Consider the following 17,413-nt stretch of genomic DNA (forward strand, 5'->3'; position numbering starts at 1 on the left):
TGTCTTTGCTCCTCCAGATCTCTCTGACAAAGAATTTGGGAACTGTCTCTTACCTCTTTCTTGCACCATTTTCTTACCTAGGTCTGTTTTCTGTTTACAAGCCTGAAGATGGCTGCTGCTTCTTCCTGCAATGTGGAAGAAGACGAGAGCCTGAAGGGATGTGAACTCTACGTTCAGAAGCACAACATCCAACAGATTTTAAAAGAGTGCATTGTAAACCTTTGCATAGCAAAACCAGACCGACCCATGAAGTTCCTCAGAGAGCACTTTGAAAAATTAGAAAAGGTCAGTGATTTTCAGGTGACTTATAATTTTCAATTTTAAAACTGAAAAAGATTGTTTAAAAAGTTTCAAATATTTTGGTATATTTTTCCTTTTAAATTTTAAATTATCCAGCTACTGTTAAAAAACAGGCTGTTAAAAGAAAAAAACCAGCCCTTTATTTGCTGATGTCTACTACACTATTGGCTATTGTATAGAATTTTTTGTGCATAACACCAAGATTATAATATTTCTCATCAAACTGCACTTGCTAAAAATGACCCAAAGAGTTAAGAGCATACTTTGTGTTATGATGCATGATGTCCTGAACTCTTATCTGTGGGAAGAACCTGCCTGCGAGAGCGAAAGATGCTGTTCCCTGTTTATTCCAGTCTCAGGTGATGTGGTTTTCCCTTCCCCTAAACCTGAACAAAATCAGGGAACCAGCAGGTTCTGAAAATGATCAAACAGTTTGCCATTTAATTTTACTGCTCTGACCCATCTGTATGGCTTAGCCCAGGATCCTCCAGCAAGAGATGCATTCAGAGAGACTCGTGTACTGTGACTGTCTTCAAAAGCAGCATAGAGGGGGAAACATTTTAAAACGTTCTCAGACAAATTCCTACTAAAGCCTATGGGTGTCTTTTGCAGGAAGAGCATGTTGTGTGAGCGCAACTTTTCTTTGGGGATGGGATCCCTCCAGAGATAAATGGGAGCAGAGGGCTGCAAGTTGTTGGTTATACAAGTCCTCTGTCTGCCAGAGACTTTATTCGTATACTTAGTTTAAGAGAATTATTCGCTTTTTTGGAAGGAAACATCTAAAGTTTGTAGGCTTAAGATATGAGTTCTATGCATTTTTTTCCTTCCTAGAGACAGAATTTTGTAAGGACAGAGCAAGAACAATAATGAGTGAATAGTATGTACAGCTGATATATTACAGGTGATACAAGCACTTTATACATCTCACTGCCCACTTTTCACATAATTTTTTTATAGGCGAGTACATGCCAAATTTGTGTATCTTTAAAAAAATACAAATGTGTCATTTTGGTGGAAGCCCAGTAAGAATGCCTGGAGGATCAGGGAGGAGTACAAGATGTTTTTTAATTGTAATGCTTACTATTAAAAAAACCCACCCCTCTTAGTTCTGCATATTCTAAACTTCTGAGAGGTGAGACCCATTTCAAGGAAGTGAAATCTGTTGAATTTCTTTTATCGTGTTATGAGTTGTTATCCATTTTAATGTGTGCATTTCTGGACTTCCTGGCAAGAAGGATAAACACCATTTTTGCAAAAGTATGCTGTAGTATTTTAGAATATTCTCCATAGCTAGTGGGATTATTTGAGTAGTTGTACCAGGGGAGTTTGGCTTTATTGATCTAAGCACAACGCACAGAATTGAGACAGGAAGGCAGTTGCTACCCTTGAGATATTATATATTCTTTCCTGTCATCTCCTATTATTTCCCAAAGAACAGCAGATACCAGAATTCAGTAGCAGGATATCGATTAGGATGCAAACACAGAAGCTGATGGATATCACTTGTCACAAAACGAAAGGAGATGATTTAGAAACAGCCAGTCTCAAGGTATCAAATTCAGTGAATATCATGCTTAGTGTGGAAGGAAGCAATCTTGCCACTGACTCTGTTGAGCAGCCTGGGAGCTAAGCCTGGTGAGTCCAAAGGCCTCAGGATGCTTCTGGAGGTTTCTAGCACTGTAATTCTTGTTCCTACAGCAGTTTGACTTCCTCGCCCAACCACCTCTGAGGACTTTCTTGAGATAATTGCACTGTGGAGGATTTTCTTCTGTAGGATAATATTTTGACTTGATCGGTTGCATAATAACAGTTGAAGGAAGGCTTGTGAAGATAGAGAAATCATTTCAATAAATTTTATCCTGTTTTTAGAAGATACTTGTCACATACAGGTACTCTGAAGAATCTTAATTGAATTATGAATTTAGCAATTGCCTGTTACAGATTTTTGTGTGTGAATGAGCAATGCACTGATATGGCATGTTTGCTATTAGCTCCTTTAATTTTGATCCTGTGTAGGGAGAGGAGTGAAAATCTTTGGGGTTTAAGCACGATTTTCTAAATGAAGTAATGCATTTTTCCACCAAAGTGTGGTGTTTAGAGGTTATTTTCCAAACTCATTAAAATAGACAACATGTTCCGCTGAAGACAGCAGTAGGATAACAGTGTATCTGTCAAAAATTCATGTGGGCAGTTTAGAGATGAAGTTTGGGATATTTTTCGAGTGGTTAAAAAGGAGCTTATGGAAAATATGTAGACCTCAATCCACATCAGTCTACCGGAGCTACCTTAGAGGTGAATACAAAAAAGAGTTTATTTTGTTTTGCTAATTCTTAACTACATCTCATAAAATCAACTCAGAAAAGCGAGATCAGACCAGATCATAAATGCTTTTCACCTTACTTCTGATGACATCAGAGTTAGGTCCATTGCCTTCAGCCTTCATCTGTACTGCTAAATGAAGAAGGGCCAGGGACTAACCCCTGACCCCACAACGCTAACTGACCCCAAATATAATTCTTAGGTCTAACACGTCTAGGAGCAGGTTTGTTTTGGCAGAAGTGAGTTCAAGCAGTTCAGAACAGAGCCAGGGAATGAGCTAATGGTTGAGAGATGTGGACTGTCTTGGGCTAGTATTCAGGTCCATGGCTGGGCCATTTTTTATTTCAAATTGGCGTGGCCTGAGAGGGCTGTAAAGTGAGAACATGAATAAATACTTACAAATAAAGTGCTAGAGATTGAGGTTTGATGTTTGATTCTGCAGTTGTCATTTTCAGCTGGAGAAGCGCCAAGGTTAGAAAGAAAGGTCTGATGCCTTTTTAAGTTTGCAGCTTATTTGTATCGAGTACAATATTAAAAAACATAACTCTGAAAATAGTTGTGGGAGAACTTTAATAAACATTTTTCTGTTCACTTAATGCTGACAGGACCTGCTTGTCTTAAATGCCAGTAATTGCTGGGAATCAGCCTAAGTTTCTATATTCTGAAGTTTGCAAGTCAGTTTTTATGTGCTGTGACCTACAAACTTCAAGATGACATCTACTCTGATCACATTAGCAGTTAGTTTGTAAAAATCTCTAACATTCCATTGAGCACAGAAAAGAGTTGAAAATGGTTTAGATACATGAGATTTTTAAAATTACGTAATGTTTTCTTTGAAATAATTTGTTTTACATTTCCTTGTGACTGTATAGAACTTCTTGTTGGTGTATGCAGTGAGGAAAACCTTTCCCTTAGGGGTACTAATTGGCTTTTTTGGAGCAGGGAATAGATGTCAGCTAAGAAACTGTGGCATTATTTTAACAGCTGTAATTAGGTCCTGTTTACTTGAGGACTAAGGAAAGCACAGCAGAAAAAAGAGAACCCATTTTTTATCTCCGGTTCTTACCTTATATAAAAAAGTTAATTAGTAAGAAGTTACAGGCAAAGCCTTGTATTTTCAGCTATACTGAGACTGCAAGACTTTCATTAGTGTCAGGCTGTTTAGAGCCATGATTATATGATCAAAGGTGGAGTTGTCTTGCCAGGCTAAGTTAGACTTTCGTTCAGCAGAGGAAAAAAAAAAAAGAATAGAACTAATGAAGAAAATGGCACAAAAGAAGGGGAAGCAGCAGGAACCTGTGGGATATGTTCAGGCATTACCAAGTACTTTGCTGAAGCCATTTTGCACGCAGTGTATTTCAGAGCAGCGGCTTCGCTGGCTGAGCCAGGTGGTGTTTGCTGATATCTTCTGGACCTGAGCTCCCTACTGGTCCCTTCTCTTGCCCTGTGCACATACAAGAAATACTGTCTTGTGCATAGTGAACTTACTGTCTTGGATTGCTGCGGGTTGGCGGTGGTTTTATGGACCCAGGCTGATGCTGCATGTCATAAGATACCATCCAAAAAGAGATTTTTAGAAAAAGCTGGACTTTATCTTTTGTAATTGAATAAAGCAAAATGAGATTATCTGCATAGCTCCACCTGGTGATATCAGACAGTATTGCACACAGACGTGGTCAGAAAAATAAAGGCATTTGTGTGACAGGTTTGCTGTAAACTAGCACTGAAAAGAAAGTGTGTAGTAAACTGCAAATTCTTTCACTGTTAGAAAAATACAGTTTATTTATTTATCATAAAGAGTTTCAGGACCAAAGGTATTTGAGCATCAGAATTTGAGCGTCAGGCTTTTCTTTTGCAACAGTAGTTTCTCCCAGTGTTTACATTTTGTCACAACAAGAGATTTTTCAATCAATAATTTCCACCAGCACCTCACCAGAACAATAAAACTCATAAGTACAGGTGATGATGCTAAGTATAACTTGTTCCTTTAAGATAAGCTGGGGAGAGGTTATGGATTGGAAGGAAAATCCTATGGAGGAAAAGCTGTTGAAAAAATGCATTACCTATGCAGTTTGATAAAGACTAATAAGACAAATGTTTCTGTGTCTTTCAAAGCTTGCAAAGCAGTCAGGTGGTCAGAAATGTTGCTAAAGCATGTGGGAACATACCTGAGCTAACCGAGATGCTGATAGCAACGCGGCGGTGGGAGCACTGGGTGCCCTCGCTGTGTGACTGTGGTTCTGAGTAGGCTTGGGCAGCCTCTGCTCCTGCCACTCCTCTGGCATCAGCACTGGAGAGAGATGGATGAAAATCAGCACGGGTCAGACCTCTGTGAATGCTGTCGTCAGCCACAGGCAGCGTTATGAGAAGTGACAGTTTTCTTGGAACAGGTAGAGGAAAACTAGGTGAATTTTTAAGACCCCCTCAGGCAAGCTTTCCTAAACGCAGGAGGTTTAGGGAAGGATGGAGGATGAAGGGGATAAAAGCAGAAAGAGAAAAAAAGGTTTTTCCTAAGAAATAAAATTTGCTGTAAGTGAGTGTTCTTACAAGCTTGTGCGGAACACATTAGAGCGTCACTGAGCTCCCTGTTTTAATTTGTATGTCTACAAGTGCAAGTAGCTTTCCTGGTCTCAAAGTCAAAAACTAATAAAAATGGAGTGCAGTGATGGAACGAGAAAGGAAGTCTGTCTGGATGTCTTCTTTGTTTCACATCTCAAGTTGTCATGTTTTACATTCATCAGGATACTTAATCCACGTTAATCTTTAAGCATCTAAGTAGCTTTAAAGAAACAGGTTCGTACCTAGCTTTAAACACATTAATGAAATACCTTTCCAAACTCATGTAAAGGTAATAACGGTGCTGGGTCAGGCATGGTTTGATGGCAGATTTCACTAGATCACAACAGACTTTGGGAAAGCTCTTGATACTTACGGGCCTTTACAGCTAGGAACAGGTACATACCCATGTTTGCCCTCAGCTGACTGCAGCCTTTTATAGGCTCCCAAACAGATGTAGAGGCCCTTAAGCCTTATTTTACCAATCAATTTTTGAAAAAGAGTTTGCCTGGTCTTAACTCCTGCCTGTGTTGGAGTCTGTGGCTGCAGAACTGGCTGAGTACCTACCCCCCTGCTTGTCTGCAGCTCAGCAAATCCCTCACTAATCTTCTGAGAGGCTAGTCGGACTGCATAGCAACTTGCCTCGGATGAGGTAGAACTCCAGATTCAAGGATGGGAGCATTTTGAACTGCGCTCCTGTGATTCCTCCTCATTCGCCGTGTTTTACAGTCATCAGAGCATTGGTCAAGGTGCTCTGACAGCTACTGACCCTTTCCATTACAGCCGATTGCTTAGCTGAGGCGAGGCAGTAGCTTTTCTCGAAGGCACTAAATTATCTTCAAAATTATTTCCTTTTATCCTCTTTCAGTTGTAGGAGGTGACTTGAGACACAGAGGTAGTTAAGCCTTGTCCATCTTCCCACAGTAATTATTTTAAACTGAGGGGCATACCAAATAGGAATGATAGAAAGGAGAAAGGCTTGTAAAAAAATTATACAAATCAAACCAGATTTCCAATATGAAGATGAATTTTGATTTTGCTCTTGTTTCTAAGTTAGTTTTCCAGTAGTCCCTCATTAATGTTCTCTTAAATGCAGGAAAAAATACTCCTTATTTTTAAATACTTTTTTAACACTGCATGAATTCATGTTATTAGGCATGTAGGATGGGGGTTGAGACTGTCCAACTGGACACCAGTAAGACTGGCTAGAGAACTGCAGTTTTCATAGCAGATTTAAGATCATTTGCGATTTGACTTTATTTCAATTAAGAAAACGACCTTAGATTTTGAAATGCTGTAGGCAGGAGAATTAATTGCTTTCCGGTGTGCTCTGCTGAGGTCTGCGCCTCTGTGGCTGCCTGCTTGGCAGCCTGTGTTGGAGCTGTACCCTGACAGCTTTGTAAGCTCAAGCTGTTGAGGTTCTGCAACTCCTGGGAGCTCAGCCTGCCAGCTCCATCACCCCTGGGCATGACGCTAGGGAACTAAGAAAGTGAGCTATGGGAAACTCGAAATAAAAACATGTCCGTAATTATTTTAGTTTGGATTTATTGGCAAATTGTGAAGGAAAAAAAATACTTAATGAGTTGCGAGCATCCCACTGAAGGGTTAAGGGGGACACATGGATTCTTGCGTAAGGGCAGTTCAAGTTGCTATCCAGCTTTAGTACCCCTGTACCAGCAAAGGCCCTCACAACACATGGAAGTTGTTTTGGGTTTCAAAAATGAAATGCATGGGGAAGGGAGGAGGATAAGAGAGAGGAGAAAAAAGCTGAGTGTGTATTTAAGGTGGGCAGCCCAGCACATGTAGTTTCATACTCGTATTAACACCTGGTAATTTCTTAGAAGAGAGAATAGATTGAGTAGAATTTTATTGAAGAATAGAAAATGCAGAAATGTTTGAGAGACAATTTCCACTCTGAAATGACTGAGGGAACACAAGATTTTGAGTAACTGTTCTTGCTGTCAACAGCACATTTGATCTAAGGGCATTAGCATGTTTCTAAATGTTAAGTGGGCCTACACAACAGAAGTATTTTAAGGAGCAGAATGATATGCTAGCGTTTATGATACTCTCTTTGTTGATGACCTCAATTATCAACTTTCTCTTCCTATGCTCTGATGGTCCTTTTCTGCCTCTCACATGTAAGCCTTACTGAGCTTAGTGGCATTTCTCTTGGATTAAGGGTCTGCTGTGTTAGAAGGCTGGAATAAAAAATAAATAAGCAGCTTTGGCATTGCATATCCAGTGATTAAAAACTTCAGAGTAACTTAGGTGTTCTGGTTGTTGCCGAAAAATATGGCATAATATTTAGCATTTTAGTTTATATTTGTCTAGTAGAAATAGAGCTTTTCTGTAGGCATGTTTCTTCTTATACAAGGTATGCATGCATACATTGTTATTTGACAGGATTTTAAAAAATCAAAAGTGTTGGCTATGATTCTCTTTGATTATTTAAACTTTTAAGTATCAAAAATATGGTCTGTGTTTTGTAACATAACTTCTCTTACTTTACTATGAGGTGTATGTAAGAAAGTAGGGAAGAGGTGGTGATGGGTTGAGATACTGCAAGACACTAGAGGGGAAGACAAGAAGTGTTAACATGTTGCAGGAGGTAAAAGGACGCCAGTAAAGTGACTCAAGAAGGCGAGTGATGCAGTCAGAGCGGCAGAAGAGTAGGCGGATTTTTGGCAGGAGAATTTTGCCTAGATTGGAAATTAGGAATGAACCGAGATGCAGAGAGGCCACCGAGGACGCAGTAGTAGTAATTGAAGTGGTGGATAACTATGGAGTGGATAAATATGTTAGTAGGGGGGGTGGATGTAAAAGATATTTCTTAGTGATGCTGTAGAAGAAAAGGTGGCATTTCACATCAGGAAGGCAGTGGAAAAATAGTTGGAATTGTGTGAAAAGTCTCCAATTACAAGGCTGAACAATTGTAAAGATAGGAAGTTGTTCATTGTGACAAAAACAAGACTGGAAAGCACAATAAGACCTCCCAAATTTCTTCAGCTTTCAGCGATGGCATCAGTCAGCCCTGTGCTTCCAACAAAGCAGAGTGCTTTGCCTTTGGCCTTTATTAGTTGCTATAAATCATTGTGTCAGCCTCCAGGAGTGATGGGGCGGTGTTAGAAACCTTCCTGTATTGAGAGCATCTCCTCTGGGTCAATTCCAGTGCAAAGAGGGATTAGTTATGTGCGCATGAACTATCCTGCACATTTTCTGTGGATAAATAGAAAGCGGATTCCAGGTCTGCCAGTCAGAAAACTTTATGAGTGCACTTGAGGGGAAAAAAAAAACAAACAAAATATTTCATTTAGAGTGTACTTTGTGTTGTTGCTTTTGAATGCAATGAATAAATTGTAGGAAGCAAAGCAGAGGTAGTGAGCAGTGATACTGAATGGCTGACTTGCTTTTAAAAGTCTCCTCGGGTTGTTGTTGTAAAGCTACACAGTTACTTGGAGCCTTTTCGGGTGCTGTCCTTCCTTCAGCTGAAACATCTGAGTTTCCAGGCTGTGACAAAGCCTGAAAGGAGAGACCAGGAGAGGAACTACTGGAAGTGAATTTCTGTTTGGGAATGCTCCTGCTGATAGAGAAGGCGGCTTCTGGGTCAGGAAGCGTGTGTGCTCTTCAGCAGCGGTCTGAAAGGAAGGGTGAACCTAAAAGCTGTCTTGACGTTGCGGCTGCTTCACTTGCAGTGTTTAAACTCATTACAAACTCGTGGAAACATTAATTGGGAAAGGTGATGACCCCATATGCTGAGGTCAGTGTCCTAAATTCCTGTGTTTTATACCTCAGCCTCTTGTAGCACAAATGTCTTAGTCAAAGGTGAACATTCAAAGAATAAATGGGTCGCTGCAGTTGTATTTATTAGCTCTTCTTTCTTTTAATTTGAGGCAATGATGGTATATTTTATTTGCTTTCCAATTTATTATCATTGAAGTCAGTGATGGTATTCCAGTTTCACCATCGATCGCCCCCAGAAATCCAAGGAAAGACTTTTGTTCACAACTTTAGCTAGGTTTTTGGTCACTTACAACATGGTTTGAATAGAAGTAGGATTAGATTATGTACATATGAAATAGGGTGTTATTGTCACACAGCAATGTTGGTTTGTAGATTTGGGATGTGTTAATATATCATTGTACTGGACTGTGGCAGTGATGCTGGAGGCTTCTGTCCCCTACTGCCAGTTAAGACTCCCTAAATTATGTGTGGTGTCCACTGGGGCTGCTTGATGTGACACAGGACAGCGTGAGACTCATGTCCTCCTCAGCTGGCAGCTGAAAGTCGAGCAAGGTCACCCAAAATGGCACTGGACTATGGATAACTGGATCACAGCCTACATGTCCTACAAGTCAGAAGCGTCTCCACTGAAGCCAGTGCAGTTACTGGTGTGAAGGGAAGAACAAGGTGCTCACTGGGGCTTGCTCAGAGGCAACTGCACTGTTTTGCAGTTGTGTCTTCCATGTGTTTTCCCATTTTAAGGTGGACATAATTGGGCAATATGATTGTGAATTATCTGTGCCATCCGAATAGAGAGTGAGATTGCTTGTTGTCATGACAACAAAAGATGGTGAGGTGTTTACTTGAAAGTGAGTTCTGCACAAGCATTCACATCAAGCCGTGTCTGAAGATCAGTGTTTGAAGAACTATTCTTCAGAGAGTCCATTCCTCCTTTAAAATATTTGCTGTATTTGTGCAGTTTTACCCCAGGATATATGGAAGACGGCTTTTTGAAAGCTTAACCCAGGATAGAGTGTACGCTTTTATTTTCAAAAGGCACTCTTTAGTTCAGTAATGGAAATCCTACCTAGACTACAAATAGCGGCATATGGAAAAGCCAGCCAGTCAACTATCTGCTGTTTATATAAAAGGAGTTTGTAGCGAAGAGACTTCCTTTTAAAATGAATCATATGGTAACTTACTTTTATAATCCTTTAATATCTTTTTGGCTTTAAAAGGTATTTGGGTTTAAGAGCATGCTTTGTGATATTAATTTTATCTCACTGAGCTTTCTTTCATGTATAAATCTGTGCTGGGGCAGAGGAGATATTATTTATTAATTCCTTGGAAGTGCCTTTTATACAATGTGTACTGAAAAAGAAGTGTATATTTGATATTCAAATGGGGAAAACTACTACTCTTCTCTATGAGTAAATATGCTATGTATAAAAAGAACTATGTAAGTGCTGCATACCATTAAATAGTTACCTGACTGTCTTCCTGTTGTAGGTAGCTTTTAGTATACTTTGAGCTGCTTCACTGTCTGAAAGGTCTTCATTATTTTTCATTTAAGCTTATGAAGAAGGTGCATTTCGTTGTGTTCATTTAATATAAACAGGGAACTTTAACACTATCAGATACACAAGCTGCAATAGCCAGTAATATTATTTGAAATTCTTCAGTCATAGGTTTGGTTTTGATTACTAGATATTAAATATAATGATAATATGTAGCACACAGATTTGTATTTTAAATGTTTGTGTTTCTACAAGTGCATAATTGGAGTTAAGGAAGCTAGAGACAGTCAGAGAGGTGTAGGGAAGAAGTTGATGAGAATGCTTAAATAGGACTTGCAGTTCTCTACACGATAGGAAAATCTAGCTGAGTCATTTTTTACATATCCAGTGCTGCTATTTGAAATTTGAATTGGAAAGGAAAAGTTTCTGTAAGGATTTAATACATCTGAAATCAGGTTTTTTTCTGTTTTTTGGTTACAACACCTAGCTCAACTCTATTATGGCCCAGGATTTGTGGTGTTTTAATCACAATTTTAAAAAAATACCAATCTCAGAAAGAACTGGGCACTTTCTGAGGTGGGTCAGGACCTTGAAAAGTCAGATCTTTAGCCAGCCCTCTACATTTTATCTCTGTACTTGTCTCTTAAATATTTCAGTAGTCCCTTAATCAAGACAAGAATGTGTGACTTGTTACTTTGAATTATGCAGCATGGGAAATACTATTTAAGTTATTTATTTCAAGTAGCAATAATACATCAAAGATTGGTGTCAAAGGCTCCTTAGGTTAATGAGAGGGGCAATGTCATTGATGGTGAGGAAAGAAACTGGAATAAGACCAGGAAAGACAAGTGGCATGACTGGATTTGTCAGACATTTGTAAACATCAATGGCAAAACATATATTAATCATCTGTTTTTCTTGCAAGCTTAAAAATTGTGAACTTGTGCCAGTTTTCTGTACCGCTCTTTTCTGGTGTCATACCTGATGAGTTAACTATAACTCATTTCCTCTGTCAATGAGACCAACTGGCTATGTTGGTAATCTGCCACATGTCTAGCGCGGGTGCTCCCAGATCCTCCCTCCTACACCAACTCCATATATTAGCTCTGATTGTAAAGTCTCACTGGAAATAAACTGTGTAAGACAGAGGCCAGGTTCTGGCATCTCTGTCAAAGGAATGCTGGCTTTATGGGGTGCACAGGGACCTCAGCATTACTGCCTTTTCTTTTGGATAGCCTGCAACGCTGCTAATCTGAATTGTCTCAAAAATACTGGAGTTGTTCAGGGAGTTGTCGGATGATAGCTGGCTATGTGTACATCGATCAACATAACCCTGAGACTATCAGGGTGTGGATTATGCCTACGACAATGTAATAGATGACAGCAAATAAAATTACTGGACTACTGCTGCACAAGACAACTCGCCTCCATATGATGCTCATGTCTCTCCTGTATGTGCTCTTTGGTTTCCTGTGTCAGACAAGCTGAGGGCAGGACATGTGGTCCATCCCATCTCCAGTTCTGCCCTTAGGCAGGGTCAGCAAAGGAACCAGCTAAGAAGGCTCTGAAGAGGTAGCAAAGGCAGTGTGGTGTGTTGTGAGCAGGCTGAGGTGGTACCAGGTGGCAAGGAAGTAGGCTGGGAATGAGCAGACAGGTCCCCCCGTTCCTTTGGCTGATAGACATGGGCGACGCAAGGCAAATTGCACTCCTGTGTGCTTTCCCTTCAATCCCAGGAAGCTGAAGAATAGGAGGAAAATACTATAATTATGAGTAATGTTGTTTGTCTCTATTCTTTACAAGTCAAATAATTCAGTGTATGAATTGACAAAGTCTTGCAACTCCAACATCCTTTCTTGAAGTTTTTCTGTAGTATTTCCTGCTCTTGTTACTATCTCTTCAGGGATTCCCCTTTGTATTTTGTTCTCCATTCCATGAGTGTGAAATTTGGAGAATAACCTCCCTATTGGCCAGCTGGTGCTAGGCCAGCCATCATTTTTCATAGTCCTCTGGAGCCTACCTTAGATCTTATTTACTTGGAAGTAGTCCCATTGATTGTAAATCTGTTTTATGGCAGAAATTCTGGAGTAGGGAGCATCTTTGTTCTTTCTGGTGATAGTAAGCCTGCAAAGCAGAGCAAGATGAAGAAACCTATCTAATATATTGATGTGTGACTTCTGATATGTTCTCTGTACAAGAGACAAGGATGTGTACAAGCCAACTGAGAAAATAACAGCTGCGATGTTGGAGAATAAGCAGAAGAGGCTTATTCTTTTGCTTTCTTAGCCAGTAGTAGCTGCAAAGATATGTCTGCAGTTTATAATACATTGGTTTCCATTATGTGTAAGGAAGAGTTGAACAGCTCAGGTATTGGAGTGATGATACCTGTACACACATTGTAGTTAGCATCAGTCCTTCATGCTGCTCACATGAAATTTTTAATTTTCTTTCAACAGTATGTGTGTAGATTGACAGTCATCCAAATGTAGAAGTGAAGGGGTTGCTGATAGTCGTAAAAGAAGAATGAATCGAGTATATTCAGCAAGTTAGCTACATGGGTGAGAGATGTTTCATTGTCTCTTTTTGCCTTGCAGGAGGAATGCAAACAAATACTGGCTCGGCAGAAATCCAGTTCCCAGTCTGATTCTCATGACGATGAGATTTCCCCTCCTCCTCCCAACCCAGTGGTAAAAGCCCGACGCAGGAGAGGGGGGGTCAGTGCAGAAGTGTACACTGAGGAGGATGCTGTTTCTTACGTCAGAAAGGTAATGTGTTACCGTCTATCTGATTCTGAGATGTACAGGACAATGGAGTGACTCATGTTTTGCTCATAATTTGGACTCAGGGGTCAGCCTGTAGGATGGTGTTCTCATGCCTGCATAGGCATGGCTTAACCATCTTCTTCACACTCAAGTTCTTTTGCTGCCTCCTTGATTAAGTGCTTTCCCCATCAATGTGGCTTCAGCATTCTCTATTCTTTCCTTTTTGAGATGTTCTGCTAATCTGTTTCCTCCTCTAACAGGGTCAATAATTCTCAGCCATTTTCATGATATTCACAGACTCCAGCAGCTTCTGAGTTTTGTCAGAACCTCACAGTTTAGGAAAGCAGCCTTTTCTGTTGCTGCATTTCCTGCTTTTTTTCTTTTTGTTCCCTCAAAAAGTCACTTCTAGCTCAAATTTTCTTCTAACCTGGCTCGTTTAGGTTCCCTAGATCATTCAGGCACACAGGTCCCCTGTTGATTGGGTACCACCTAACCCATGGTTTTCGGAAGTCTATTGACCATATTTGAGCAATTTTATGTGACTGTTGTCTTTGAAGAAATGCCAGTCCCAAATTAGGTACTTTCTTCAGTAGGAGCACTAATTTGGGCTTCTCTTTTTTTTAACTGCCTTTTTCACAAAAATATCTAGTCATTTTATATCCTTGGTACCTCTTAAAAACTGCGATTTTTTTTTTTAAACTGGCCAAAGTTTTCAAAGGTTATTAAAAGACAGACATTACAATAGTGTATGTCATGTTTGTTTAGGGAGCGAGGCTACAAATGCATTTCATAAGGTTGACAGATACTACTGATGTGCTTTTGTGCACGCTTGAAGTAGCTTTAACCCAAAGAGCTTTCTCTTTATTGGAATACATTTTGTCAGTCACTGGTTTTTGGCAGAACACTTTTTGCCTTTGCAGTCAGATGTGCTTTTGTCATCCACTTATGATACAAGTTCACTGGCTGCTCTGGGGATTTCTGTCCCAAGAAACAAAGAATTAGGAAAGCCTTTCATCCTAAAAACAAGTATGGAGGAGTACTCTTGTGGCAGTTAAATAATGCTTGCAAGTATATGGTAAATTTTAACAGCACTGTGGTCAAGCTGTTAATGCACTGCATTGTTAAAAAACTTGCGTGATATTTTAAAAGCCACTTTCAAACACTGTTCTTTCCCTGCAGTTTGCAATATAGCCCGTAAAAACTCCCATGAAGAGATCACATTTGTCTACTTAATCTGGGCTCCATCTGACTCCTCTGAAAATCAAAGGAAATATTCCTTCCCACACCCCTGAGTAATTCTTTTATTTTTATAATGGAACCTGAAGTTAACTTTGTTTTCTTCCTTTTTCAACAGTGATGCCAGTAAGCCCTGACAGTAGCATGGGTAGGCAAGAACCAGAAGAAGCAATACAGATCATATTCTGTGTGTTCTGTGACTGGGGCTGTTATGATTTTAATTTCCTAGGAACTGACTGAGCTTAAATAATAATAATTTAGGGGATGGTTTCTTGTCAGGCTACAGATGCTGCAAGGAATATAGAACTAGCACTGGGAGGGTTTGTGTCAGTGCTTTGTCTTCTGCCATCAGCAAATGAATCCCATGGTGTATCCCATGGATGTGTGTTTGTGATGGAGATTTCTAGAACACAGAAATAAAGGGGGGCACTGAAAGGACAAATTATGAAACTAATTTAAAAGTGTAAAAAGCAAGGCAAGGGTTGTGTTAGACTATTGCAAACAGATGAAATTTTAGATAGTAGCCAGGAAGAACTGCTGGCTTGAATTCAGGTGTTGGATAGAAACACATCTGTGTCATAAGCCAATTTAAAATATCCCTTGAAGGGGTGAGCTATAGGATGAGTAGTGTGCTAAAGGCAGTGCAATGAGATATGCCACTGGAGAGAAAATCAAAGGAGATTTAGCTTTGTGATTTAGCAAGCACATGGCATGGCTCCATTCTGAGGAGCACAAAGGAAGATCTCTGCGGAGGGTTATTTCATTGCTTCATTCCTGAAACTAGAGAAAGCAATATTTGTCAACACATCTGACATAACATATAGTTAACAACTAACAGAATAGAAATCTTGCTGTAAAGAAGGTTATTGGCTTCTAGAGAACATTCAATGGTTACTTGGAAGAGCAACGTAAGAAATGAAGTGATTCTTCCCAACATTTGATTTTGGTCAGATGCCTGGTTACTGTGACACCTAAAGAATCTCTCCTGTGTTTTCTGTGTCCCTGCCCCAACAGACCTGCTTTGGTCTCTGCCTTGTGGCTTTCATTGCTCCAGATTTAGGCTGAGAAAGGCTAGTCTACGCTGTTCCATAATCAGCCAGAAAGGTTGGAGATGAATGTTGTAGTGATTTGATTATCTACCCTTTTAGCTCATCAGCAGTAATCTGAACAGCTAGGGTATTCTTCATAGAGCAAGGGTTCAGGACTGCAATTCAATCCAGGGTTTGTTTCATAGGGTAAAAACCAAGAATAAGATACTGGCCAAATGCTCATTTTATTTAACACTGATGAATTGAAACTTTTAGTTAAATTAGATTACGTTTCACTCTGACACAAATATGCAGTTTATACATATATGCTTCTCTAGACTTAATTTAGAGTAGTCTAATGACTACAGCAGTCAATATAAGTGATGTCTGAAGCCAGAGTTTAACTTTAGATCTTCACAGTGCAAAGTTTTCACTTGAAATAAATCTAGATCAATTCTTTGTGAGAACTGGTTCTACATCAGTTTTCCCATTTGAGACATCCTTCTTCTGGTTGGAGGGGTAGTATCTTGCCTTTCCAAAGGAAAGGAAGCTACCTACACATCAGCATACATAGTAACTTAAATAAGGCAGATACGCTATTTTTATCATAAGAAAATACAAAAGATAAATGCCCATTATCAGGCCTTTTTTGTACAGTAATTGAAACAGGCAAACAGATCATAAAATCATAGAATTGTTTAGGTTGGAAAAGACCTTTAAGATCATCAAGTCCAACCATTAACCTAGCACTGCCAAGTCCAACCACTAAACCGTGTCCCTAAGCACCACGTCTATGCGTGTTCTAAATCCCTCCAGGGATGGTGACTCTACCACTTCCCTGGGCAGCCTGTTCCAATGATTGACAACCCTTGCTGTGAAGAAATTTTTCCTAACATCCAGTCTAAACCTCCCCTGGCACAACTTGAGGCTGTTTCCTCTTGTCCTGTCACTCGTTACTTGGGAGAAGAGACTGACCCCAGCTGGCTACAACCTCCTTTCAGGTAGTTGTAGAGAGTGATCAGGTCTCCCCTCAGCCTCCTTTTCTCCAGACTAAACAACCCCAGTTCCCTCAGCTGCTCCTCATAAGACTTGTGCTACCCTCAAGTAGATCAACACTCCCGCACAACTTGGTGTCACCTGCAAACTTACTGAGGGTACACTCGATCCTCTCGTCCAGATTATTGATAAAGATACTAAACAGAACTGGCCCCAGATGTTGATTTTCAGATTGGAGTAATGCTTATTTAACACTTACAACTTTTGCTAGGCTTGATTCTGTCCCGTTATAATGAAACTATTAAGGAAAAGCACATTACTAAAGTCAAAGAACATCTTTTACAAGTCATAACCTTGTTACAAATTTCTTGGGTCTCTCATAATCACAAAGTCTCTGACTTGCAGAAGAAGATGCTTGGCAAATACAGAGATACAGTATCTTTACTAATATCTTACCAAAATACTTACCAAAATGGAAAGCCTAACTTGCAAAAGTCTTATAAAAAAACTTCACCCAATATGAAAACATACCTCTGAATTTCAACATATATTTTGAGCAAATTCTTGTACAACAGAACTTTTGCCATCTCTCTGGTTGACAAATAAAAATGCCTCTTCATTCTCAAATGCAAGTCCTTCTTGTTTGCCATGAAGCAAAGGCACAGAATTTTGACCCAGGTGGGCCTCTTGGAGCTTGGTTCCTTATACCGCAACCAGTACTGAAAAGTATGGTGTAATCAACACATTTTACCGTTTACCTGGAGAAATGTTGCTCGTTCCCTAGGTTTAAAAGTAGGTTGCTTCTGATATTGTTTGTAGGGGAAGAAGAATAGGAAATATGTTTTCCTCAGTCCATGAGATTTGAAAGGACACTACACTGCTGCCAGTACCTGCTAATTATAGTACTTTATGGATATCCTTCTCCTCAGTCATCCTGGATCTTATATTTCTTTTCTGGTTGTCATATTGAGAACATAAA

At 39.8% G+C, this 17,413-nt stretch overlaps 1 protein-coding gene across 4 annotated transcripts in view; it reads left to right on the forward strand.

Annotated features, from left to right (window-relative positions):
* PRKAR1B (protein kinase cAMP-dependent type I regulatory subunit beta) overlaps positions 1-17,413 on the forward strand; it is a 101,011-nt gene that overhangs the window by 2,879 nt on the left and 80,719 nt on the right. For 3 of the 4 annotated variants that reach the window (XM_054842898.1, XM_054842899.1, XM_054842900.1), the window contains exons 2-3: positions 82-285; positions 13,007-13,177. In XM_054842898.1, coding sequence (XP_054698873.1) covers positions 109-285; positions 13,007-13,177 — 348 coding nt within the window. In that variant the 5' untranslated portion in view covers positions 82-108. The remainder of the gene's footprint in view (positions 1-81; positions 286-13,006; positions 13,178-17,413) is intronic. The other variant, XM_054842897.1, reaches the window with a different exon arrangement.

Source organism: Grus americana, chromosome 15 (assembly GCF_028858705.1).
Source record: "Grus americana isolate bGruAme1 chromosome 15, bGruAme1.mat, whole genome shotgun sequence".
Classification (NCBI taxonomy): Eukaryota; Metazoa; Chordata; class Aves; order Gruiformes; family Gruidae; genus Grus; species Grus americana.